The sequence below is a fragment of the Parasteatoda tepidariorum genome, chromosome 8 (assembly GCF_982258835.1).
Source record: "Parasteatoda tepidariorum strain Cologne lab strain chromosome 8, Ptep-v5.0, whole genome shotgun sequence".
Taxonomy (NCBI): domain Eukaryota; kingdom Metazoa; phylum Arthropoda; class Arachnida; order Araneae; family Theridiidae; genus Parasteatoda; species Parasteatoda tepidariorum.
The window spans coordinates 48,320,772-48,348,311 of NC_141762.1; the positions used below are offsets into that span (position 1 = coordinate 48,320,772).

The 27,540-nt window shown below is 29.2% G+C and overlaps 1 protein-coding gene across 5 annotated transcripts; it reads left to right on the forward strand.

The window, feature by feature from the left end:
* Window positions 1-27,450, forward strand: LOC107436821 (phospholipid scramblase 1). 5 transcript variants are annotated; one of them, XM_043046820.3, is made up of 9 exons: window positions 1-138; window positions 3,984-4,036; window positions 11,038-11,215; window positions 14,632-14,748; window positions 16,886-16,963; window positions 18,214-18,353; window positions 20,624-20,788; window positions 23,627-23,788; window positions 26,460-27,145. In XM_043046820.3, the coding sequence occupies exons 3-9, from the start codon at window positions 11,080-11,082 to the stop codon at window positions 26,487-26,489; spliced, it is 828 nt and encodes a 275-aa protein (XP_042902754.2). In that variant the 5' UTR covers window positions 1-138; window positions 3,984-4,036; window positions 11,038-11,079; the 3' UTR covers window positions 26,490-27,145. The 5 variants fall into 5 exon arrangements, with proteins under 5 accessions (XP_042902754.2, XP_042902756.2, XP_087006371.1 ...); XM_043046822.3 differs by lacking the exon at window positions 3,984-4,036 and having other exon boundaries at window positions 26,460-27,450; XM_087150245.1 differs by lacking the exon at window positions 14,632-14,748 and having other exon boundaries at window positions 26,460-27,004.
* The last annotated feature ends 90 nt before the right edge of the window (window positions 27,451-27,540 follow it).

Genomic DNA, 27,540 nt, shown 5'->3' on the forward strand with positions numbered 1-27,540 from the left:
GTAAGTTTGGAAAGAAACTTGGAATATCTTATGAAAGCATTTCACATTACCAGAGTACTTCAAAAACACCCTTTTGAAGGGAGCCTGAAAAGAACAAGTTGATCTCACCACTATCAGGATGGAAATGACTGGAACTAAGTAAGGTTTCATTATTACTTTTATAATTGTTAAATGATAGTAATGTTGACAGGAAGATAAAGTAGTTTAGGTTAAATAACAAACTTAGCAATAAATAAGTTTATAAATAAAAAACAAAACAACAAGTTAGACATGCAAAGGGGGACACCATATTCCTAGGAGGGATATATATATATATATGTATATATATATATATATATATATATATATATATATATATATATATATATATATATATATATATATATATATATATATATATATATATATATATATATATATATATATATATATATATATATATATATATATATATATATATATATATATATATATATATATATATATATATATATATATATATATATATATATATATATATATATATATATATATATATATATATATATATATATATATATATACACACAAGTGTGGATTATTCCTTATAAAAAAGGAACAACAAATGAATAAGAAATCGCTAGCAGAAAATATCGAGAACAAATTTAAGTCAAAATATAAAATTAAAAATATTTTTCTGTCTTAATGTCATTATTTTGAAATAAAGGAACAGTTTAGTTTTTTTTAAATTCGATTCCGAAACTAACTTTTTGGAATTATTTCTGAAGTTTGATTCTTGTTAGGTGTCGACAAAAACATCAGCTAGGTGTACACTAGAACATATTTTTGTAATTTTTTTCACAACAATTTTCCTCATGAAACTGCAATAGTTTTTTTTCTTTAAAAAGAGACATTTTTACCGAATCTGCTTTTGTTGTAAATTGCTTCTGTGTTAGGGTTTACATAAACTTTCATGTTGTGTTTTATAAACTGTGTTTTGAGTTCAAAAGCTATTTAGCGCACATTTCATCCGAATTTTCTTGTTTCTATGTTCACGCATTTTAAAACAAGAAACAACCGTGTCTCAACTTTTTGCGCTGAAAACTATGGAGCTTATTTGTTTAAAGTTTTTTTATTCTGTTAAGTTTAAAAAAGATAATATATTTTTTATTCATATTGAAACAAAAAAAAATAGCAACTAAATTTTTTCAAATGAACTTACTTAAAAGAAGAAAATCATTTAGTTTAATACACCTAAAACGAAACAATTCGGGAGCATTATTTTTAAAAATGATGAGCAAGGATAAAAGATTATCACTATTCGTATTAAATTTTTTTTTTAAAATTTGTGATTTTGAAGCATTTAACATTAAAAAACCGTAAGAAACAATGCCTCGTTTGTCTATGCTAAAATGTTAGACGTGAAAACAAGTATCAATACAAAATTACACTTTAGTAACATAAAACTTTTTACAACTTTTAAACAATATTTTCATTTTATTACCGTCGTTGTCAATTTTTTGGTTTACAACCATCGATATTCACCTCCGTAACCTTGTAATTTTGAACCTAATCCTGAAGACAAGGAGAATCCTGGATCAAGTATTGAAAGAAAATCGCCTTCATGGAGGAGTTTGTTTGATGGAAATAACCCACATTTGCATTAAATGGAGATGGAAACCACGAAAACCTCCCACGGTCAGTCTGACGGCAAGGGGACTCTAACCCATAATCCATCAACCACTGCGAATATTTTATGACAATACTGTGGTTGGTGCGAGCCGGGTGCGGAAATCTTATCACCTAGCCATTGCTGGGATTCGAACCCGGTTCTCCTTATTGGAAGACGAACGCTCTATCCCTTGAGCCACCATGACATACAATATTTCTATTGACTAAATTCTGGTCTCATTAAATTTAGGGCAAAAAAACTAGATACATCGCGTAGCTTACATGCCAGGTGCGCAAGTGGGCGTAAGTAAAAAACTGTGCTGTTAATAAATAAAGAAATCCCATCGACCAGCCCTCGCTGGGATTCGAATCCGGCTCATCTTTTTGGAAGACGAACACTCTATCCCTTGAGCCATCATGGCTCACAATATTTCTATTGACTAAATTCTGGTCTTATTAAATTTAGGGCAAAAAAGAAAAAAACAACTAGAAAACAATACGTCGCCTCGCTTACATGCCGGAAGCGTAAGTAAAAAACTGCGCTATTTATAGGTATAAGCAAAGAAAAAAACTTACAAATTTAATAAGTTCTTTAATTTGATAAATATTTAATTTGATAAGTTCTATCCATTTAGATTTGGTTTCATTTGATTCAGAATAAAAAAAAATTAATCGAAAACAATGTTTCACTTTTCCAGATATAAGTTATGCTCTCCTTTGAAGTTTTATTGAACATAACCTTTAAAATTCTTCGTAAAACATCAACAGAAAAAAAAACATACAGATTAGACGCTGCTACTTAAGGGCTACTAACAATTTTCTGTCCCACCTTTCTTAGAAGGAATTTTTTTGCTTTTCCTCACTTAAACATTATATTGTTTTCGACATTTTAGACAAAAATTCTAAAAATGTGCATTAAGTGTGGTTACAAAACACCTTGCATATATATAAAATTATATATTGAATTAATTTTTTTTTAATTAAATAAAGCATTTTAGTTTCAAAGACTAAAAAAAAATATTTAAAATTATGAAAAATGTCAAAAGTGGTTTAAAGCCTGCATAAGAACCATATAAAATAATTCTAAAAACTTGCAAAAACCATAGTCTTAAACTTCTTCCAGGAAATAAAATATTTTAATTTACTTTTTCTTTGAAAACTTCTAGTCTTAGTGATAATTAGTGAGAACTACATTTTAAAAGTAAAAAAAAATTCTAATTGTTTTTTTACAACTACGTAAAATTACCTCTTAAGATTGAAAAGTAGAATTAAAGTTTTTCAATGTCAGTAATTTACAGCTGAACTCGTTTCCATGGTTAATCAATATCTTTATTATAGGAAAGTAATCTTATACTGGATTTAAGAGAATTATTGTTGAAAAGTAAAACCAAGAATCGATATCAATAAAGATCTTTCAGTAAATTCGTTTCAATAAAATCGATTTAAATATAGACTGTAAAGATTAATACGTTTTAAATGAGTCATTTTCATTATCACCGTTTAATAAAGTTAGTTGTTATATGTAGTATGTTTCAAAGGATTGCGCAATAAAAGGTAAGTTCAGATTATAATTAACATAGAGAACTATGAAAATTATTGCTATTGAACTATGAAAATTATTAGGATTGTGCAATAAAAGATAAGTTCAGATTATAATTAACATAGAGAACTATGAAAATTATTGCTATTGAACTATGAAAATTATTAGGATTGTATGTACAATAAAAGGTAAGTTCAGATTATAATTAACATGGAGAACTATGAAAATTATGTTAAAAAGAAAAATGCGACGAAAATGCAATAAAAAACTAAAAAACTAAAATCGATCCAAAACAAGAAATAAAAATATTTGAAAGTTATATATATTAATTTTCATAGCCCAGAATTATGTTTTATTTGTTAATTTTTTTTACCAGAAGTACCATTACCATACAATATGGAAATTTTACCAGAAGTTTTATTCTCCGGGTTTAGTTAACTTAATAATTACCTCAAGGACCACACCGACAGTGAAAGTCATATTCGCAAACTAAATTCAAAAATTCTATGAAATATATATATATATATATATATATATATATATATATATATGATTAAACAACGTAAATCTTTTTAGTTAATTGAATTCAATAAAATCTATTTAAATAAAAGCCAGAATAAATGTATAAGTTTTAAGTGAATTCTTCAAGAATGTATAGATGTTATGATTAGTATAGTCAATAGTTCTTTACATATAAATATCCGTATAATTTCTGTTCTAAGATATACTTTTAGTTCTAAAATATACTTTCAGTTCTAAAACATGCTTTTTGTTCTACTTTTTACTATTTTAGAAATTGTTTCGAAAGTTGAATAGTTGAAAATTGACCGAAAGTCCTGTATAATTGTAAGTATTCAAAAACTGTTTTAAAATGTACAGATTTGTTTAAAAATTATATTTAGAAGAGTAAATTAAAACGCAAATTTTAAACCATGAAAGATCTAATTATATTTATATCAATGTGAAAAAAAGTAATTGAAAATGCTAAGGGTCAAATTGAACATAAAATGTTAAGTTGAAATTTAAAGTTAAATGTCAATTTTATAGTTGCATATTTTTTTTAAAATTTTATTTCTGTTCAGATCTGTATGGTATGAATTGTGCTCGTCTCACTTAAAAGTATCATTTTACTGTCACCCCCCTAAAAAAACTAAATAAATACAAAACAAAAATAAAATTAAAAATATGAATAACAAAAATAATATTAAAAATTTGAATTTGCTTGCCCCCGCTGAACTTAAAATTACCATAACGCATTTTCTTTGTTTAAATTATCGTTCATTTCTTATTAATTAGATTTATAAAAACATGTTTCAAGCGTGTAACTATGGTCAAAATAAACATGTGGTTAAAGGTAATTTTCGAAATACTAGTTTGTTATCACACGTTCATTTCGTCTGATCTTATTTTACGTAACAAAAATAAATAATAATTATTATTAAGGATCTTTTAAAGTCTCTTTAAAAGGTGATTTTGATTAACCAGAACTGCGTAAGCAAACAAACATCATTGATGTTATCTTTTAAGTATTAAAAACGAAGTAATCGGTTTCTCTCTTCAAGCTACAGATTTTTCTTAAATGAAGTTTAGAGTTTATGTTTTGTCGAAAAGTGCAAGTTTAAGGACGATGTATATATGGGTGGATCCCGTAAATTTTGCGACAAACTTCTAGTGGACTTAGGGCACATCTTTAAGATTAAAATTGCATAGGAACCCATGCCAGGAAATGTTATCTTATCCCTTTAGGGGTGCTACCATATTGTGAACTAATTTATCATGCTCCTCTGAACAGGTCATAATTAGAGAAGCGCCCCTTGCCGCTTTCGACGACATTTCCGGACATGGATTTCCTATGCAATTTTAATCCTGATGACGTGCCAGAATTATCTAAGAAATTTGTCACAACATTTATGTGACCACCTGTTATTTATAACGTTTTTAAACATGTACGACGAAAAATAGAGTAAAAAGGTCAATTTAAGAAATGTTTAGCTATAGGAGCACAACTAGTTTTAAATTTAAAATCTCCATACCAGAGATAGTCGAGATGAAGTATTAGTACGTATGCAACAAAGAATTTGTTAATTATTGTGTTTGTTATCGATGTTTTTATGACCAAAACCTTTTGCTTGTTTCCAATTTTCTTTTTAAATTATTACTTAGAAATTTATTATAAATTATTAGATAATATCAATGTTCATACTATTGAGCTGCGATAAAATGTGTTTCGTCATAGTTTTGTCCAAAAAATCTATTCGGAAAATGTTAAACTTTTACTTCTACTTTAAAATTCAAATTAGAAAATAAATTAGATAGATTGTTCTAATTTATACTTTCTGCGTGTCGATCAATTGGTTTGTCCTTGCTTTCAAGACTTTATTATCAGAAATATTTCCGATAAAATGGAACACTTAACCATGAGTTCAGTTACCATAGATATTCGCTTATCAACAAATATCTCTAACAATCATAAATATAAATAACTTCTTCCAAAAATATACGAATAAAAAGTAAATCTTATTCATTGTTTTATGCGAAATTTTCGTCTTTTGAATTATCACTGCTGTGCTTTAAAATACTGAAAAAAGCAATTTTGTTTTATATTGTATAGGAACAAAATAGATAAACAAATGATAATGAAACTGCTTTAAAATAGCGATCATCATAGAATAAAACATTTACTACAGGATTGGTATGCAATTATATAAATATTAAATGAAACACGCAAAATTTACAAGCCATTTGAGGTTTAGGCATCGATATTATAATTTTTGTAATGATTTTTTCTTTATTTTCTTGCATTTTGTTGATGGAAAATTTAAAAACCACAATCATATTATGTTTTGGTACAGAGATATTAAAATCATTATCTGATAACTACAGGTATGTCGTAGTCTAATTATAGACACGGCTTTTTGCAAATATCGACGTTATTTTGTAATATTCTAAGTTTATGGAAAAATCTTCAGTACTTTTAACTCAGCCTGATGATTTCAGACTCACTACAATCAATCCCAATCTCTTTAGGCAATTTAATATATGTAAGATGATTTTCTACAAAAAAAAAAAAAAAAAAAAAAAAAAAAAAAAACGAAAATTTGAATGGGTTTCTTGTAAAGGCAGTGTATTAAGCAGTCGCTTTGAATGGAGGAGTATTAAACATGATGAGTATTAAACATGATGGGTATTAAACATGATGAAACATATCTATCTCTGCAAACACTGCCATTATATTGCAATGCTCCAGATTTATTGGAAAAGTCTTTAGTATTTTCTATACGGTGTGATAATTACCAGGCTTATTAAATTTATCCCATAGACCTTTTAGGCTTATCAGTCTCAATTAACTTAAATTTATTTAGCTTTATTTTAAAGGGCTTTATATTATGTCGCAGTCTTGAAGTATAACGAATCAGATTAATTGAGTAATAAGTTATATATGTTTTGATTAACATAAAAGAATTTTAATGGGCTCATTTTTTAATATTATATGCGTCGCTGAACAGCCGACCCAATTTTTGGGTTTACGACTACTAATGTTCAACTCCGTAGCCTTGTAATTTTGAACCAAACCAGAAAACAAGGAAACTCCTGGATCAGTACCCCCAGAGGTATTGATTTGTTATTAGAACATGAAGGATTTTGCGACTCGACAAATTTAACGTGCATCAGTTACCATTTACCGGCGGGGATCGAATCCACCGACTCTTGGACATGGGCCCAGTGCCCTACTAATCAGGCTATCCTGGCCCTCTTTATGGGTTCATTGCAACAATCGTAAATAAATCAAGCCAATTGAAAAATAAATTATACATTCTTTATTAGCAAAAAGTATCAGAGCTTATAGAAATAAGTCTGCATACTGACTAGAAAATACTGAAACATTTTCAATTTACCTGGTGCATATCAGAATAACGGTTAGCAATAAGACATATTTTCCGATTTACCTACAATACATATTACGTAACAGCACCTATACGTACCTACATATAATGTGTATAGATTTATTTATACTATCATAATATACGCAAAATGGAATAGAAATCCTGCCTTTTGAACATTCCGAAAAAGTATTAATCAGGGATAATTGTGACACAAAATGAAAAATCCTGAAAAATTTGTGTACAAAAAATTGATAAAGCTGCCTAACATGTTACGTACCATAAACATGTTTCATATTTAACATAATTTTTTGAACTAGCATTTATAATAAAATTACCTGCTAATGAAGAGTGTCACACTTTTATCGAAACTAATTAAAGGAACAAGAATCTGCTATATTGGATTTTAAAATCACGTGAATATCAATCGCGATATTGGATTTTAAAATCCCGAAATACAAATTGCGATATTGAATTTTAAATCACTTAAATGCGAATCACGATGCATAATTTTTAGATCGAGTGAATATGAATCGTAATTCGTTGTTTTTAAATCATGTATAAATACGAAAATCAAATTCTAATATTACAACAGCGAGTAAATACGTATCGCAATATTGGATTTTAAAAATAAGTGAATACAAATCGCGACGTAGGATTTTAAATTCGTTTGAATACGAATCCTGGTTTTTGGGTCAACGTGTAAGTACAAATCTAGATATTGGATTTTTAATTGGCATGAATATTAATCATGATGTACGATTTTTATAATGCGTGAATACGAATTGCAAAGCGTGTTTTTTAGATCGGATAAATACGAATATATATGTTTGAGATAAAAATCGCGTGAGTAAAAATCACGATATTAGCAGATTCTGGCACAGTTCCAAGTGTACAAAATGGCGAACTAAAAGAATCGAAATGGTGGAACAGTCACGTGAATGTAATTATCTTGTTAACGGGATTCAGCAAAATTTCTTCGGTTTACAAGTTTTTGATACGCGGAAGCTCAGGAACCGATGGTCCTGAGATACGCTGAATTCTGCGATATTCCCGGGAAAATCACATGTCCTACTTCTAGTTTTTAGACCTAGGCGAAAATCTGGAATTCCGGGGTACATCCGGATTACAATTACCCCAGATTAGTGGACACATCCTTATTATATAGTTTTAGAATCTTTTGCTAAAAATGGATTGAAAAAGTATACGTATCAATGATCTGTTTATCTACTTATTTATTTTTTTAAAAGAAAAACAGCCATCGTTTTTACATTCGATCATATAAGCTAGAGCAAAATGCTTGAACAAATCTTTTAAAATTATGTTTCTTGCGAAATAATAAAAATGAGTGAATAATGGCACCTTAAAAATTTGAATAATTTAATCCTAATCTTTAAAAAAAATTAATTACGTATTTAAATACCTAATAATAGGCATTATTTTTAATATAATAAAAAGTTACTGATAAATATAACTATAATTCTCGTACAATTTTGGACCATCTAATTCTAAGAAAAAAATAGAAAAGGTTGTGTGTGATTAATATCTTTTATGAAAAGAAGGAAATTATTAGCCAACTCTTCAATGCATGTGACGTCATTTGCGTGTAAACACTGTTTTGTCCTTGAAAATAAATCGAAACTGCGAGAGAGACACACCATTGCTAAGAACACCCAAACTAAAAAGAAATTTTTTCTGGTGCGCTAGTATCAAATAGTTTAGGAAGAAGCTGAAAAGCTTATGAATTCAGCTTTAAAAATTTAAAAGAGAATTTATTTTTATATGTGTTTACTGTAAAGGATTAAAGAATACATTTGTTTACTGCTTGATCATGTTTTCCGACGCAGCAAAGTGAGTAAAATTAAAGATAATTTCAATATTTAAAGTAAGTTTTAACAGTGAAAACGGGATAAAATCGAATTTTGAGTGACATAAAAAATATTGGAAACCTTTTCAAATCTTGTAAATATTAAAAAAAATACTTTTTATTTGTTTTAAAATATTTTTCTAGTTAAGTTTAATTCGAATATTTCTGTTCGATGGTCTGATTCAAATAATGAATAATAATATTATTACAACATTAAATTTTAGTATTATTACAACATTAAATTTTAGTATTATTACAGCATTAAATTTTAATATTTTTGTTTAGTAATCGGATTTTCAGGTACTGAGATGCAATAATTTACGTGTACCAAAAAGGTACAAAAATACATATTTTTTTTATATTTTCAGTCATCATTTGACACATTTCGTCCAATTTTGGGATTATGCTATTTAATAGTATTTTGAAATAATATAACAACTTTTCAATATTTTATCTCTATTTCAGCATTTTAAATAAGTTTTAATAGTGAAAACTGAATAAAATAGAATTTTGAGTGGCATAAAAAATATTGGAAAACTTTTCAAATCTTGTAAATATTTGAAAAACATACTTTTTACTTGTTTTAAAATATTTTTCCAGTTAAGTTTAATTCAAATATTTTTGCTCGATGTTCTGATTCAAATAATAAATAATAATATTATAACAACATTAAATTTTAGTTTTAATAAAACATTAAATTTTAATATTTTTGTTTTAGTAATCGGATTTTTTGGTACTGAGATGTAATTTTTAAAATTAGTTGAATAATTTAACGTGCACCAAAAAGGTACAAAAATGCATCTTTTTTTAATTTTCAGTCATTATTTGACGCATTTCGTCCGATTTTGGGATTTTGCCATTTAATAGTACTTTAAAATGATATAAAAAGTTTTATTTCTTACACAAAATGCTTTCACATTTTATATATTGAGTAATAAAAAATAAGAAATATTTTTAAAAATAACTTTTTGGGTGAAGTCATATTGCAGTATGTGATTTCAATAAATGTATTAGAGTAATTATTTATCTCATTTAGATTTTGTGATATGAAATAAAAAGCGAAAACTAAAAAAAAAAAAAAAAAAAAAAACGCAAGCTCTTGAATTTTTAATTCTTTTGTATTATTTTCATATCATTTACCTATTCTTAATCTTCTTTAAACGAGTTAAGTTATAAAAAGACTTTGGAATACAAAGTAATTTTTTATATCTTATGCTTTATTTCTCCAAGTAATAAATTGTGCTTATTAACTTGCAATGTTAACATGTTGCAAATAGTAAACATTCATAACAGTACTCACTCGGTACTTTCTCAGTTCCAGTATTTGCTTTGTTTTTACTCAAAAAATAATGCTTCTTTATACCATCGAAATGATCATCGAATTGTTTTATATGACATTAGAGGGCTTTTGCATATCATTAACTTGCGTTAACAGTAAAGCTAACTTTAATTTCTACAGTTTAGGGTAGAAGTTTCTTAATTGTTTTTCAGCTATGAAACCGTAAATATTTGAACATTTTGATTTCAAACTCGCGGCGAGAAAAATCAATATAATTTTTCATAAATGCTGGTTCTTTTCATAATATATTCAAGATATTTTTTAAAACAAAAAATTTTATTGGCATTTTACAGTATTAGCATTGGAAATAATTTCATAAAGACAAGCGAAATATTAAATAATTAATAGATTATTAATTCGATCTAGATATAAATTAGGGTTCAAAAATTATTACTGTGAAGTAAAATTAAGTCCTAACTTTTAACCACTTTTAACATTTCACGGAAGGCTAGTTCTTCGAGAAACGATATTTTGGAACCTCTGGAAATACGCTGATTGGTAGGGAAATCTAGAGAATGTGCTTTGAAGCTCAAATAACGTTAACATTGCTGTTAGGGGGTGCCATAACCCTAAGCAAAATCTCTTTATGCTTTTTTACGTTGTTCTACTTTATTTACCACAAAACTTAATAGCCATGTTTTCTAAAGTTATATTTAAAGTGTTTTTTTTATTTTTTTACATCGCTTTCCAAAAAAAATTAATTATTTGATTTAATGTATTTGTTTAATGTACAGTTCTTTCTCTTCGCGTTTGTTTTTAGATTCAAAAGCCATTTCCTAAAGGTTTGTGAAGTTTGAAAGTAATGAGCTCTTTTCCAAATACAAACTACAGCCATCCTTTCAGTGTCGAACTTCAAGATCAAAATATGTCTACTGCATTGTATCCAGCATTAGATGAAGCGGTAACTATAACAAATCAACCCGGTGCTAAAATTCCAGGTAATTGTTCTAATCAAAATTCTAATGATTTATTATTTTTATTTATTTATTTTAACTGAGTAATGAAGATGAGATCATTATGAACTCATACATTGTTATATTATTCAATGTGTGAATCAATATACACTCTATAACAAAAAAAATCGACTCACCAAGGAGGAGTCGTCTGATTGAAACGAAAATAGGTGGATAGGAAGATAATGCACAGAATAGTAAATGATTAAAATTTCAGAACATTTGATTAATTTATTGTAGAGTTACAGTAACAAGTTCAATAAGGTGTTGACCCGCCTCTAGCCTGGATACAAGCTGCCACACGGCGTGGCATAGACCGATAAAGCTCCTGGATGGTCTCTTGTGGTATTTCCTGCCAAATTCGATCCAATTGTCGAACGAGGTCATCAACATTCCGTGCCAGATGTAATCTCCTTCCCATCATATCCCAGACATGCTCGATGGGAGAGAGATCTGGTGATCTGGCAGGCTATGGAAGAGTTCGACAAGCTTGCAGACAGTTCATAGCAACACGTGCCGTATGTGGTCTGGCATAGCCCTGCTAAAAACCAGCCCAGGGCGCTGAAAAAGGAACGGTAGCAAAACAAGTCTTATGATGTCGTCGACGTACCGCTGTGCAGTAAGTGTACCTCTGATGACGACCAAAGGGGTCCGGCTGTCAAAGGAAATGGCACCCCAGACCATAATGCCTTGTTGAGGGCCGGTCTGGCGTGCAATAGTGAAGGCAGGATCCCCCTCTGCCCTGTGCGTCTCCAAACACGTCTTCGATGATCGTCAGGGCACAGTTGGAAGTGGGATTCGTCGCTGAAGACTATACGTCCCCAGTCGGCATCATTCCAACCTGATCGAACCATGCACCACTGTAATCTGGCACCAAGAAGCAATCGGATGATTGCTTCTTGGTGCGTCGATTTTTTTTTGTTATAGAGTGTATTTTAAACGCATAAAATAATTGGGAAGAGTATTTAGTTAAGATCTTATTAAAGTTTTATGAGTGAAAAAAATTTTAAAATTTCCAAAAAGCTACGTTTTCTTTATTTTGTCGAAATAAATTGTATGCAGAAATATAAAAAAAATTATACAACGATGGAAGTAAACTATTGCAAATGAAAAACGTTATATCAAGACTGCGTATTTCTCGTTCTGAAATTCAACTCGTTCAACTATTATCCAATTTCTTCGAAATTTAGCAGCATGTGTAACACGTGAAATATTTTTATTTTTTATTTTCTTAGTCGTCATTTCTCATTAATATGCTATTCATTAATATGCATTATCATTAAAATGTCACCGATTGGTGGTATTTTAATGAAAGGGCAGATTAATGAATAGCATTATTATGTCTTTTTCGTGAATTTCATACCTTTCATTGGAGGTTAAATCAAAGGAAACAGTGTCATTCGATCTCGTATGTTTATATATTTACCTGCTTCAATTAGTAATTAATAGTCAGTTAGATGATGGTTAGATTTCAGCTTTAGCCAATGCCAATACAAAATAAAAATACCATTTAAGCTGAATGCTTGATAACCTCTTCAATTATCATCCAAGATGTTTGCAAAAAAGTTTAGCAGCATTGAATTACGTGTAAGAGTTTCTTTTATTGTGTATTTATTTTTAAAAAGGACAGTTTTCCTGAATATATTACTCACAAACAAGCTATTATGTGGGCATGTGATTCATTACTATGATTTTGAATCGATGCGAAAGCTATCCGATCTGGAAAATTCCATCTGCTATTCCAATGCGCTTTTTATTTATTTACAACTATAAGCAATAACTAGATTGATCTTGAGCAATAACTTGATTGATAGATGAGTTTATCCTTCAGGAACTGAAATGACGTATGTTGAAGGGTACGTATACGAACTTAATAAGTTACACTAATGTTATAAGGCCACTGTGTGCCTCATATGCATTATAAGTACTTCGTAAACACCGTACTTAATACGCATTTTAAACTCCTTGTCAAGAATGAAGTAAACATAATTGTTATTTAGAGGTTCAAATTAAAATTTAAGCTGGTAAAAAAGCAAACAAAAATCAAAGCGATATCGACATTTGATTGAATCGGTGTAAAATACGGAGAAGATTGTGCTCCGCAAAAAGTCCGGATTTCCGGATTTTTTGCTAACCGAGATCCGGAAGTTTCCGGAAATTCAAGGTTCAGAAGTTTCAAGACGTTATTGGTCACATTTATGTATAAAAATTCTTGTATATTTTATTCTAAAATATTAAAACTAGAATTTATACTTGGCATCTCTTTCTTTTGTAAATATTTTTTTCTGGTAGAATAATAAATGTGATTAGAGATAAAAGTAAACTTATACTAAATTATTAATTTAAATTATGCTGCATATAATTTATTTAGAACTTCACTTTGTGAAACTATCAGTGATTTAAATTTTTAAAGACATTAATTTTTTGAAATGCGTCATTAATAATTTTATTCAAGAAATTTTCAGGGTTTTTGAGTTTGGATCACAATCACCCCTGATTAAATCTTGATCAAGAATCATAAAAAATTATCTACAACAGTAAGCAATTAGTAGGTTGATAAATAAATAGGTTTAGCCTTCAGAAACTTAAAATGACATTTGTATAAAGCCACGTACATCTTATTCACGAACTTGATAATTTACACTAATGTTCTATGTAGCACATGCTTTAGTATTATTAGTATTTAAATATAGATCAATATTCATCAAAAATTAGTTTTAATTCATAAAGATGAGGAATTAATTGAATTAAACATTATAATTGTCTACAACAGTAAGCAATTAGTAGAATGATCAATAGATGGACTTAACCTTCAGATATTTAATATCTGAGGTTGAATTTGCTTAAGACCGAGCACTTCTTACTCACGAAACATAACTTACACTAATGTCCTAACGCTGCTATGTGATTCTCACTTTAGTATTATGTATCATAAATATTTAATAAACACCGTTCTTTATATATATTTTAAGATTTTTGTCAAGAATAAAGTAATAATGTGTAATTTAGTCATCCAAATTATAATTTAAACGGAGAAAAACAAACAAAATAAAAATGTTATCGAGATTAGATTGAATCGGTGAAAAATAAAAATTAAAACTCATAAAAAATTAGTTTTATTTGATCAAGTTAAGAATAAATAGCATTTTTATTTCCTTTCGTCGAATATACTGTTTCTTGATGATTTTAAACACTCCTTTGCTCTTACCTTCCTCAGAATGAGTTTTTTTTTTAAAATTTCGATATAAATTTTGTTTGTTTTCTCTCAATTAAATAATAATTTACCATCACATAATATGTAATATTGTAACTTGATGACACAGATTTTAAAAAAATATCTATTAAGGGAGGAGGTTTTTACTTTGATAGTTATTATTTTAAAGTATTATTTTATGCTTCAGGATTGAATGGCAACAGGATTGAAATTCCTAGTGGAATGTCAGCGGACAATCCTGCGCTGGAATATCTTAAGATGGTTGATCAACTCATTGTGCACCAAAAAGTTGAAGTGTTAGAAAGTATAATTAGTACATCAATTTTTCAAATAGAAAAATTTTTAAATTAAATATTTTATTTAAAAAAATTAAAATAATATACACCAAACTAATTTTTCTTTCACGAAAGAAATATTTATAAAGTTTAAAATGGAGCTTTTAATAGTTTGGAGCTGTATATATATATATATATATATATATATATATATATATATATATATATATATATATATATATATATATATATATATATATATATATATATATATATATATATATATATATATATATATATATATATATATATATATATATATATATATATATATATATATATATATATATATATAAACTAATCTAATTATATTTTTTCACAGCCAAGTTCATACTTAAGCCACATAATCATTATATATTTCAACAGCTGATATAGCAAGGCTCGCTTGTGATGTAGTTCGACTGATTCTCCGCAGCAGTTTTTGGTTGGGTTGGTGCCCTTCAAATTTGGAAAGTGAAAAGCAGAATTACTTTTTTGCTATCGGAAAGTTGAAAATGATTTTGGCGAGAAATCGGTTGCATTTATTATAAGTCTGTATGTTAAGTTAAGTCTGTCGCCAAAGATAACAAAAAGGAGAAATGCTAAATTTAAACATAACTTTAATGAAAACTTAACAACAAAATTAAAAACATACAAGAATAATCGAGCATATAATAACTGAAGAAAAACGTAAAGCAGATTACGAAAAGAGATAAGTAAAGTAAAGTAAAGAAAAGAGCAAAGTATTTTATGATGGTTTCGATGGTCACGAAGTTTTAAGATGATCACATTTTATTTCTTGAACTTCAGTTCAGTTCAAAGAGATTACAAAAAATACTTTGAGCGTATGTTGAACTTTTTAGGTTCGCCAAAGCATGAACTTCTCGAATCAAGTACGATGATTCCGCCACATTGGCCACATGCTGTTCAAGCTAGGAATAAATTTGATATGTATGCAGATGCTATATTGGCAACACGCCATTGCCAAAACTAGTTCGCAAAGTTTCTATTAAGATACACGAGGATGCACCACGCCAGTTTAATCTAAGTCGCAATAAAGCTATTAATTGATGCAAACCAGCGAATGATATCAACGCTCGACATATGGATTCCTCAAGTTATTAAGAAAAGAATTTTTTGCGCTGCCGCTTTGACGTCTTTGATTCGCTCTTCAAACGTCAAGAAAATTCAACAAAGGAAAGGGTAATACTTCGTGCTTTTTAGACTAAAGCAACAAGTAACTTGAATAAAGCACAAATGAATTATGTATCAATTTATATGTATTTTCATTGCACGTTATTCACGTTGTTTGTTGCTTTAGTCAAGAAAATTATACCACTTTTTTAAACGCATCATCACTGGGATGAGAAATGGATTGTCTGGGAACAATGTTAAAGGTGGTCAGTAGGGCATATACCAATAATGCTAAAACTGATCTTTTTCGGTGTACTTTTCTCAGCATCTAAACAAGATATTGCTTTAGTTTTTTTCGCAGAGTATTTACATATTCATGTTTATACTGTCGTAACTGTTAATACATATCTTTATCAGAACGTTTTTTTTTAAAGAAATCTGAGCTGAGAACTTTTAATTTAAGTTTCATCAGAAATCTTTAATTACTCAAAAAGTATATTTGTTAGCACTAATACATTATTACAGCATATAACGGGTATAATCTTAAATATCCTCAAAATTTTTCAAAGCGATATCAGAACTAGTTCCTGATAGAAAAGGTACATCAAAAAAGGTCATTTTTAGCATTATTGATTGCCAGTAAGACCTTTGCTTTTAACAAGCTCAAAAATCTCATGGATCAGTTTTTTTGCCAGCAAAGAACAAAACTTTTAAGAATGTGCAAATCATCCTACTGTCTGAAAGTTGGGAAAAAGTTGTTGGATCAGAATGGACAATACGCGATTTACAGAGTATAAAATATTTATTCTCAGTACGAAAATTTTCTTTCATTTTTATATAAGAAATATAAAAACTTTCCGAACAACCCGATATAATATGTTGAATAGATATTTTAATCTTTTACATATTTGTTTCTTAATATAGTACAGAAAACTCTAATTAAGATATATTTAATTAATAATAATTCTAATTAGTATTTATTTGAAATTTCAGCATGCTTGGGCTGTGAAACTAGAAATAAATATACTATTAAAAACAGTATGGGACAACCTATCTATTCAGCTGTCGAAGGTTTGATAATTTGTTACTTAGATATTTTACAACATTTTCTGTTTTGTTGAGTTAGTTAAATGATTTTTAATAAATTTTTTCCTTACATGCTTTTATGAATTTAAAAACTTTGTTCTAGATTATTGCTTCAGATTATGGTTACCAGATTTTCAATAATGGCGTACGATTTGAAAAATTAATTTAAGGAAAACAAAGGATAATAGAAATATACCGTTTGGTCTGTTCTGCGTAGGGAATGGGGTATTTATTTTCTCTAAGTTTCAAAGCAAGTTGCAAAGTTTGTCAATAGATAGAGCTGTTAACTTCGAAAAACTGGGGGACAATATTTTAAAAATAAACATTATTTGCAGCAACAATGTGGTGTAGTCTGATAGTAAAATTAACAGATCTCCATGTATTTGTTGGTTAGTTGGACTGTTCTGGGATGCAGTAGAATACATTGTTCTGAGTTTGTAGAGACGAATTTCAAGAAAGAAATTCTAAAATTTGGCGAGAATAAAATCTTGTATTCTAAGTAGAACACAGTAGGCTGTACATTTCTTTCTCTAACCGTTTTTCTTTCTTTAATTTTATAAATCATTTGCCCTTTTTGAGTGACCTGGATTTGAGTATTTTATGTTCTTAAGAATAAAATGACTGAAAAATAAATAAAAATCTATAGTAGTTGTGATTATACTTTTTTTCTCAGTGTGCAAACTAATACATGTCTAAGCTAGGAAGAAACAAAAACCCAATCGAATTCCTTGTTATCATTATATGATGTTATTATCATTGATAATCGATGCATTAATCCTCTCCGTTTAAGTTATATAGCGAATCGCGTTGAACCATAATATTGTTGAAATTTCCTGCAATGTCAATAAGGTGACAAAATGAACCGTATTATCGAACAATTAAATGTTTTTTTAAATTTGACTACACGTAAACCATGATTCAATTTAAAAGAAAAAAAATCAATATTAAACATAATTAAAGTTGCCGCAAATGTGGACGATACTTGGGTTCAAGATTCTGCCACTTAAAATTCAGAATTGAACCGAATTCGTTAAGAGTGTATCGTACTGTATTGCCATAAAAAATATTCCTTATTTCCTATTATATGGTGCAGTATTATAAAACATTATTTTAAAAAACAACAGTGCTTAGAAAAAACTCACAAGAATAATTATATTTTGCAAACTTACTTCTAAAATAAATAATGAATAATTTTATCAAGCATGAGGAATAATTTTCGACTTCATTGATTTCAGATACAGACTGTTGCGCTCGTAATATATGTGGGCAAATAAGACCGCTAGATTTGCAAATATTGGATAACAGAGAAAGAGAAGTCATTCATTTGTATCGTGAATTGCGCTGCCAATCCTGCTGTTGCCCATGCTGCTTGCAGGTACTTTTTCTAATTCCATTTGTAGTTTTTGATTTGTAATATTTGTAAATGAATTCAACTCCAAATATCAAGGAAAAGTTATATTACAAAAAGACTTGTTATGGTAAAGGACTGTTTACACGGTCTAAGTTCTTGAATCCAAGAAATTGGATGATTCGTCGATTCTATCCAAGTTCTTGAATGTTGCTGATTGATCGGATGAAAAACCTGCGCATGCGTGTTGTACGTATTTAACATTATAAAATCTTACTTACATGAATTTAAAATTACTAAATAATTTCAAATAAAATCATAACACAAATAGACCATAACAGATCAATTTATTTGAACTGAAATATATGAATGAGGACAACAAAATGACATAATCTGATGCCTGCTTGTTGACGTCACAAAGCTTAAGAAGCTGATTGGTTAAGGTAGGAAAAACTTGGATGGAAAGCAAAACATGTTATACTATCATCCAATGATTTAGACCAAGAACTCTTAGATGATCGTTTACATACACTATCAAAGCTCAAAGCAAACAAGTTTCCATCAATTTCAATCAATTTTCGATCAAGAACTTAGATCGTATAAACAGGCCTTAGCTCTAGTCTTAACTCTTGACTGTAATGCTTGTCGTATTAATGCTAGTCGTATTAATGCTTGTAATAAAATAATGTTTGGTATAAATAATCCAAAACAGGACGTTTCGGTTTCGTTGCCGTTTCGGCCTCGCAATTTCGATCACGTTAACGTTTCAAACCTGTAGGGGAGAGTGGGGTCAATTGTAACAGGGCACGATTGTAACAGAGCAAAAATTTCGAGTGTCGGGTTCTAGATTTGGTTCCTAGATGGCGCACAAGGTGTATTTAATAAATTTACATGCACACACCTGCTGGCAACCATTTTTATGTACTTTTGAAAGAGTTACATCACAAAAGATATTTTCACGCTACGTAAGTACTTTTTTTAGTATTAGAATATTAGATTGTAACAGAGTAATTTTGTTCAAACAAATAAAAATTATTAGCCGAATATGTAAGTGGACACCATAATTAACATTTAAAAAAAGGATTAGTTTTGTTAATTAACTAGCATTGTTTTTAACAAGTGAAACTGAAATGGCGTCTTGGGGACGATTGTAACAATAAGTAAAGGGACGATTGTAACAGCTGAAAATAAATAATCTTATGTTTACAAACCATTACTTAACTCTTTAAGAACCACCAATAGTTTCCTATATCATTTATATTATGCTGCATGTGCATTATTTTATTTGTCACCTTTCACTGCATAAATTAAAATTTTTAACCCCTTAAAGTTAAAAGTTTAACCCTTTAGGTTTCTGCTCATTATTATTTTTACTCCTAAAATATCACTACTATTTTGATCAATAAAAAATATATCACAACTATGATAATATGTATAATTAACTATGTTTTAGTTGAATTTATGAACTGTTACAATTGACCCCATAAGTGGGGACAATTGTAACAAGTGCATGACTGTCAAAAATTGTTAATAACTAATATAATAATATTTAAAATAAGGTATTTTTTTTCTAGTCGAGGATAGTCTACTTTACTCGTCTGTCAATTAATGCTAATAATATATTGGATTTTTTGTTAGTTAAAAATAGTAAAGTAAAAAATGTTACAATTGACCCCACTCTCCCCTACAGTCTTTAGCCTTTACATTTTCTTTGAGTCAAGGTAGGAATTATTTGAAAGCAGTTTCCAGATTGCACCAAGTTTAGGCAGTTACACAGCACCTCCTGAACCTAATTTTATTTTTGGGTATTTTGTCACATCTGTAAAACTATTTAGCTGGAATGAAAGTTTTCTGCACATAGTTTTTTATTGTTTATTCGAAGAAAGTTTCAGGATTACCACGTTTATTGCAAGCATTTTGGGTGTCAAGAATTCTAACGCATCGTAATCTAGGTGTCTTCATTCAAAGAATTGGGTCAGATTTCATAATTTATTTTTATAGTACTCTGTAATTAATATCTCTAAATTCTATCCTTGTTTAGAAGGAAACATTTCGAATGAATTTTAATGTCCTAAAAAGTGAATATTAGATCAAAAGTTTTTCTGTATTTTTTTCCAGCTGATCGTGATCGTACACGAAATATGGTTATTGTAATATATATTCTAAATATTTTAGTTTATAATAAGTTTGTCTTAAATCAAGCTCATTTTTTTATATTTTTTTATTATTTTTTTAATTTTAAAGAAAAATAATTAAAATTAAGTGCTAAGATTTGTATATATACGTATTATTTGCAGCGTTTGGAAATTTATTCTCCTCCAAGCCACCTATTAGGGGTAGTTATACAAGAATGGAGTCTACTTGCTCCTAATCTTAGTGTGCAGACACCGGAAGGTGAAACTCTATTTACAATTGAAGGTCCCATCTGTACCTTTTCCTGTTGTAGTGACGTAGATTTTCCTGTAAGTATATCTCATATGAACAAATGGAAAGAAAAAAAAGAATGCTTCATAATCTTCGTTTCGACTGATACATTTTTTAAAAAAAGGCTTCTATTTACCTATATCATACCAGCTCTCCGCCCCGTCCATTGATTAAATTTCATCTTTTACTTCATCATCACACTGAATCGCCTACTGCAATATCCTTAATAGGCAACAAGTGATAGTTCCCGGGGACCAAACTTGGACTATATGGGTGTGTGACGACAATCAACTGAAACGTTTGAACGTTCTATTACGTTCGATGAAGTGAAATATGAGGTTCAATTATTTTTCAAAGAAATGGCGTTGGTAGCTAGTATGACGCGGAATAACGAAATCTGACACATCGTCTCCAAAAATACATTGACAACTATGACGACTAAATCGAAAATCTCTTTAACATTTGAAAATATTTAAGAGAATAAAAAAAAATTTAAATTTTCTTTAAAATGGCCTATTTTGGGGCTTTACTCTGTTCTGTATATAATTGTAACACGTGGTCACTGTACATACAGAAATTTTTTCTTTTTTTTTAAAGTTTTTTAAAATTGATGTAGATGTTACTCTGGTTATTACCATAATGGTCACACGTAATGTAATTTCCCATCTTTAAATTTTTTGTTCTTAATCAAATGACTGCATACTGTTTATTTCATTTTTATGGTATAATGTTAACTATTAGGGGAAAATGCTAATTTCTGGTTCAAAATTCGAAAAGTGGGGAGACGATTTATGGTGTAATTTTTTAAAAATTTAATTCAGCTGATTAAATTCTCGTTTTATTTATTTCTCGCTAAACTATTAAAAAAACGTTAAAATTCTGTTGAGATGTGTCTTATAAAGATTTTTTTGTAATTAATATTAAACCATAATATATTGCATTATGTTTACATATTTCAGAAATATATTTTTATGAGTTAAAAATATACAAGATATAAATCAGTTCACATCAAATTAAAAAGCGTGACATAATCCATTCGAAGCTACTTCGTTCATTAATTTTTCATGGAGATATCAGTAATTAAAGATAATTATTCCCGTCATATACACGTTTTCCACTAGAAGACTTATAACTTCAACGTGATTTATTAATTTGGTAAAATGTTAAACTTCTATACATCATGTTGAAACAATGCAGTTGTTGTCATAACTATTATGCAGAAATAACTATTAAACTATTCATAACCAAGAGATGCTCACTCATCAAATTTTTATATCTATTTAAAGAGGAGGAAGAATTTGACGATCTCTCGAAATAAAAATGACACTTTTAACTTGTCTTTTTTTTTCAATTTAAATAACTGTATAACACTGTAAAAGCTTTTAAAATATAAAAATTCTTTACAGTACTGTTATTTCAACATGCTATTTAAGTTCTTTTCCTCACTTAAGTAACTTTGTGCTCATGATTTAGAAGTTGGAAGAATCTGTAAATCATCTCTACATATTTCGTGTCTTTACACAATCATTATAATAAGGAATCATGATGAGCTGAAATTTATACGATTAGCAAAACTACAGCACATGTTGTGTGGGGTTTATTGCGAATATTTTTCAGAAATCAAATCTGTATTTTATTTGTCAGCGGAGTAAGAAACTCTTATATTTTCATTCCCGGTTGGCACTGACAACAGCGTTGATGCAAAATATACTCAGTAGTTGACGAAACATGATTTAAAATCCACTTGTCTTTGGGCTAACCATGGATGGTTTTCGTGGTTCTTCTCTCCGTATAACATAAATCTGGGCTAGTTCCAACAAAAAGTCTTCTACGAAGTCTAGTTTGTATCAATGCTTGACCCAGGAGTTCCCTTGTCTTCTGGGTTGTGTTCAAAATTATAAGTTAAAAAAGTTGATACAGAATTGAACATTGATAGTCGTAGACTCAGAATTGAATCGGCTGTTCAACGTCGGTTATAAAATAAAACGCTTAAAAAAACTACATACTGTTGGCCTATTGCCAAAACCACAAAACTGCAAATTTGGTAGTTTTCACTTTAATACAATTTTTTTTAGTTTGTCTCTTGGTCAATTACAGAGAATGCCCCCCTCCCAACAAAATGTGAATGTCAATTCTAAGTAGTCTAGAAATACATTGCTTTTATTTTGCATTTGGTATAGTATATAGAGTTAAGTCATTACTTACATTTATCGTTAAATAGCTATATGTTTATCGTTATCGTTAGCTAATAAATATGTATACGTTATTTTGATTAATTCTGACGATATACCTATAACAGTTTTCATTTTCGTTGAGATCAAAAAATTAGTTTCGAGGGGAAAATATTTAAATTTGTTTTTCCTTAATTCCTTAAAATAGCTGTTTAAAATAGCAGGGTCTCGGGTATTAAGCGTTCGCCTACGAATAAGGCGACCCAGGTTCGAATCTCAGCGATGGCTTGTTGATATGAGTTATGCTCCCGGCTTGCACCGACACCAGTGCTAACCTAAAATATCCGCAGCGGTAGATGAATCATGGGTCAGAATCCCTTGCCAACAGACCAACCGTGGGAGATTTCCGTGGTTTCCCTCTCCATGTAACTCAAATGCGGGGTAGTTCCATCAAAAAAGTCCTTCACGAGGGCTATTTTGTCCCAATGCTTGATCCAAGAGTTCAATTGTCTTCAAGGTTGGGCTCAAAATTACAAGGCTATGGAATTGAACATTGGTTATCGTAAATTCAGATTTGGGTCTGCTGTATAACACCAGTAATAAAATATAAAATAAATAAAAAAAATATGTATTTAACGACTCTTTTACAGTAATTTTTTTCCTTGCGTATAAAATTACTTGGTTCATAAATGTTTTGCTTTTTAGGTGTATAATGCTAAAAATGGCAAAAATATTGGCAAAATAACAAAGCAATGGTCCGGACTGGGAAGAGAAGCGTTTACTGACGCAGACCATTTTGGAGTATCTTTTCCCCTGGAGTTAGACGTCAATCAGAAAGCGATGCTACTGGGAGCTCTTTTTCTTCTCGTAAGTTCAACTGTCTTTTCAATACTCTCTAGAAATTACGCTGCACAACACTAAAAATACCCGTCAAATGAAAATAATGTTTCTTGCATATATTTAGCTGAAAATAATGAATCTCTAAAAAAATTTCTTTACCAAGCACCATTTTCACAAAAATCATACTTTAGTTCGGTGACTTTACGTACGCAATAATAAACAAGCTATGTTAACTTGCTTTCATTTACTGCCAACTTGACGAACATTTCCATGATTTTGACGACAAAATCAATGTCTACCTTTCCGATGTTTCGAAGCTAAAGTAGCATGAAGAAACGAGATATCCGGGATTTCCGCAGAAGCTAGGCGTCTTTTTTTTCTGCGAAAACGGTAGGGGAGAGTGGGGTCAATTGTAACAGGGTACGATTGTAACAGAGCAAAAATTTCGAGTGTCTGGTTCTAGATTTGGTTCCTAGGTGGCGCACAAGGTGTATTTACTAAATCTACATGTACACACCTGCTGGCAACCATTTTTATGTACTTTTGAAAGAGTTACATCACAAAAGATATTTTCACGCTACGTAAGTACTTTTTTTAGTATTAGAATATTATATTGTAACAAAGTAATTTTGTTTAAACAAATAAAAATCATTAACCGAATTTGTAAATGGACACCTTAATTAACATTTCAATAAAAAAGAATTAGTTTTGTTAATTAACTAGCAATGTTTTTAAGAAATGAAGCTGAAATGGCGTTTTGGAGACGATTGTAACAATAAGTAAAGGGACGATTGTAACAGCTGAAAATAAATAATCTTATGTTTGCAAACCATTACTTAACTCCTTAAGAACCACCAATAGTTTCCTACATCATTTATATTATGTTGCATGTGCATTATTTTATTTGTCACCTTTCACAGCATAAATTAAACTTTTTAACCCCTTAAAGTTAAAAGTTTAACCCTTTAGGTCTCTGCTCATTATTATTTTTACTTCTAAAATATCACTACTATTTTGATCAGTAAAAAAATATATCACAACTATGATAATATGTATAATTAACTATGTTTTAGTTGAATTTATGAACTGTTACAATTGTACTGTAAGTGGGGACAATTGTAACAAGTGCACGACTGTCAAAAATTGTTAATAACTAATATAATAACATTTAAAATAAGGCATTTATTTTTTTTTCTAGTCGAGGACAGTCTACTTTACTCGTCTGTCAATTAATACTAATAATATATTGGATTTTTTGTTAGCTAAAAATAGTTAAGTAAAAAATGTTACAATTGACCCCACTCTCCCCTACCTGATGGAACATTTTGGTGTTGATAAATGAATTTTAACACATTTTGCTTATACACAATCACATAATTTCTACTGAAGGACAGAAAAAAAAACGTTCAAGTTTCTTGAATAGTGTCATCAATTAAGTAACTAACAATTAAAAGCAATTTTAAAGCAAAATTATTTTTAAATTTTTGTTTATTAATTAATTTTTTTGCGTATCATTTATTTAAGACGAAAAAGTCTTAGCGAATGGAAGAACATACTGTTTTTTAATCACCACTTTTTCAAAACGTTTTTAGAATCCATACATTGAGAATTCATTAAATAACAATCCACATCATGGATTATGAAACCGATATTTAATAGCGCAATCCAGAATTTTTTTTAAAAATTGAATCCTTTTTTAATCTAATAAAATGATTGGCTTTGATGCTTTTAAAACCACTTTTATAATAGTTGACGTTGACAATGGATGTCGGTTCTTATAAAGGTTTTTCCTCTTTTAACATTTAAAATGCGTTTACTGTTAATATTTAATATGTGCATACCGTAAAAACTGTAGTGCAATGCCTAGCTGAATTCGATATCTCTTTTCGACTAACTCTCCTCGAATCTTGTTGTAATCACTGCAAAAGACAAAAATCAACATTTTACCGACATTGAATAAATTGTAATGCCTATCTGAATTCGGTATCTCCTTTCGACTAACTCTCCTCGAATCTTGTTGTAATCACTGCAAAAGACAAGAATCAACATTTTACCGACATTGAATAAAAACTTTGGTATCTCAAGCAGTGATTCTCAAATTATGTGTTTGAAACAATGGTTCCCAACCGAAAGATCTTGTAAGGTGGTCCGCAAAATATTGAACTTTTGCATAAAACAATAATCATAACACTCGGATTGGCCTTATTTAAATAAGTTCGGAACTTTCAATGTGTCTTTTAAAAATCTAAAAGTATGATTTGTAAATTATTCAAAAGAATAAATAACACTTCGTGTTAATTAATGCCTCCTAATGAGCTTCTTTCTAGAAACTAAATTAAGACTTATTTTCCCTCTTCCTATAAATTGAAGAAAGTGTGACAACAATATTTTATAATCTATATTCCATTTGGCTTTTTATTATAATTTTTCTTACTTCATAGATATATAAGTAGATCAACGCAATTATAATACCCACTCCATTTAATTATCATAGTCTATGCTTGTTTTCATTATTTTAGTATATGTGGCTCACCACTAATATGTTATAGTAGGAAGTGGTCTGCATGAAAGGTTGAGAATCACTGACCTAGAACACCTTTTATATAGTACTATATAGCTCGTATATTGCTGTTTAAAATTAATAAAAAAATTTGAAATTTAACTCTTTTTTTATGTACAATATTTTTTTCTAATCTAGGATTTGATGTACTTTGAAAGACAGAATTGAATACTTCAACTCGATCGGAAAACATATATATTTATTACTCGATGTTCTCAATTCAAACTCTATGTCAATTTATAAAATCTAATTGTGAATGTTTATATTTATATGTAATGAATTTTAATATATTGCATCCATGTTTTTTTAAATATTTAAAATTTTCAATGATTGGATGGATATTGATGTGACTCGAAAAAAAGGGTACAATCTATACAATATATAAAAAATATTAGTGTTTTTAATGTCTCAGAATATTTGTTGATACTTTTGGTAGAAGTAGTATGTATATGATACCACAAAATTAATCATCATAACTGTAAAGAGTGATTGAACTCACCTAAAAAAACAACTTTCCCCTAACAACATGAGGTCAAAAAGTAAAAATCGCATGATGAAAATACATACCTAAGTATTGGAAATACATGTCTACAATGAACACAAATAAGAAAAAAATAGAATCGATATTATAAAAAATTTTACAACTAAAGTGCTTCAATGAGCAACGACCAGCTGTTGTGCAAGCTACACTTTGACGACGAAATGAATCAGACAGAAAATTTCTTGGTATTTTACTAAAGATTGCAGATTCGACTTTAATGATTTGGGAAATGAGTGTCTCTTACACAACGCTTTTTTTTTATGTCGACAGAAAAAAAAAGAAATGTAGATATATGTTTATGGAAAGAACAACCCTCGCCAATTCCACTGAAGCAGTGACGGTGACTATGTGTACGAAGTTTAGCTATTTCAAGTAACGGTGTTGGTTCAATATTTAATACAGTTTTTAGCTTGAGTAGGCGAAAGAAATGGCATCAGGGGTAAGGGGAGCCCCCATCTTTGAAATATTTTATTTCTTGTTTTTTTAGTAGCAGATGACCTTAGACTTAGTGGCGAGAGGAGTTTTTTCTATAGACAAATTTAGGACATTTGGAATAAGTTTTGACTGGATTCGGCGCGAGAAATATAAGACTAACTAAACATGCTCTTCCCTGTTTCAAAAGAAGCAAAAGACATGCAGTAGGACAAATTAGAATATCTGAAAAGTCAAGGAACGATC

Coding starts and splice junctions, on each gene's coding strand:
- LOC107436821 (XM_043046822.3), top strand. CDS start 11,080: ATGAGCTCTTTTCCAAATACAAACTACAGCCATCCTTTCAGTGTCGAA. Junction 16,964..18,213: donor TATCTATTCAGCTGTCGAAG/GTTTGATAATTT, acceptor CATTGATTTCAG/ATACAGACTGTTGCGCTCGT. Junction 23,789..26,459: donor TGGGAGCTCTTTTTCTTCTC/GTAAGTTCAACT, acceptor TTTCTAATCTAG/GATTTGATGTACTTTGAAAG.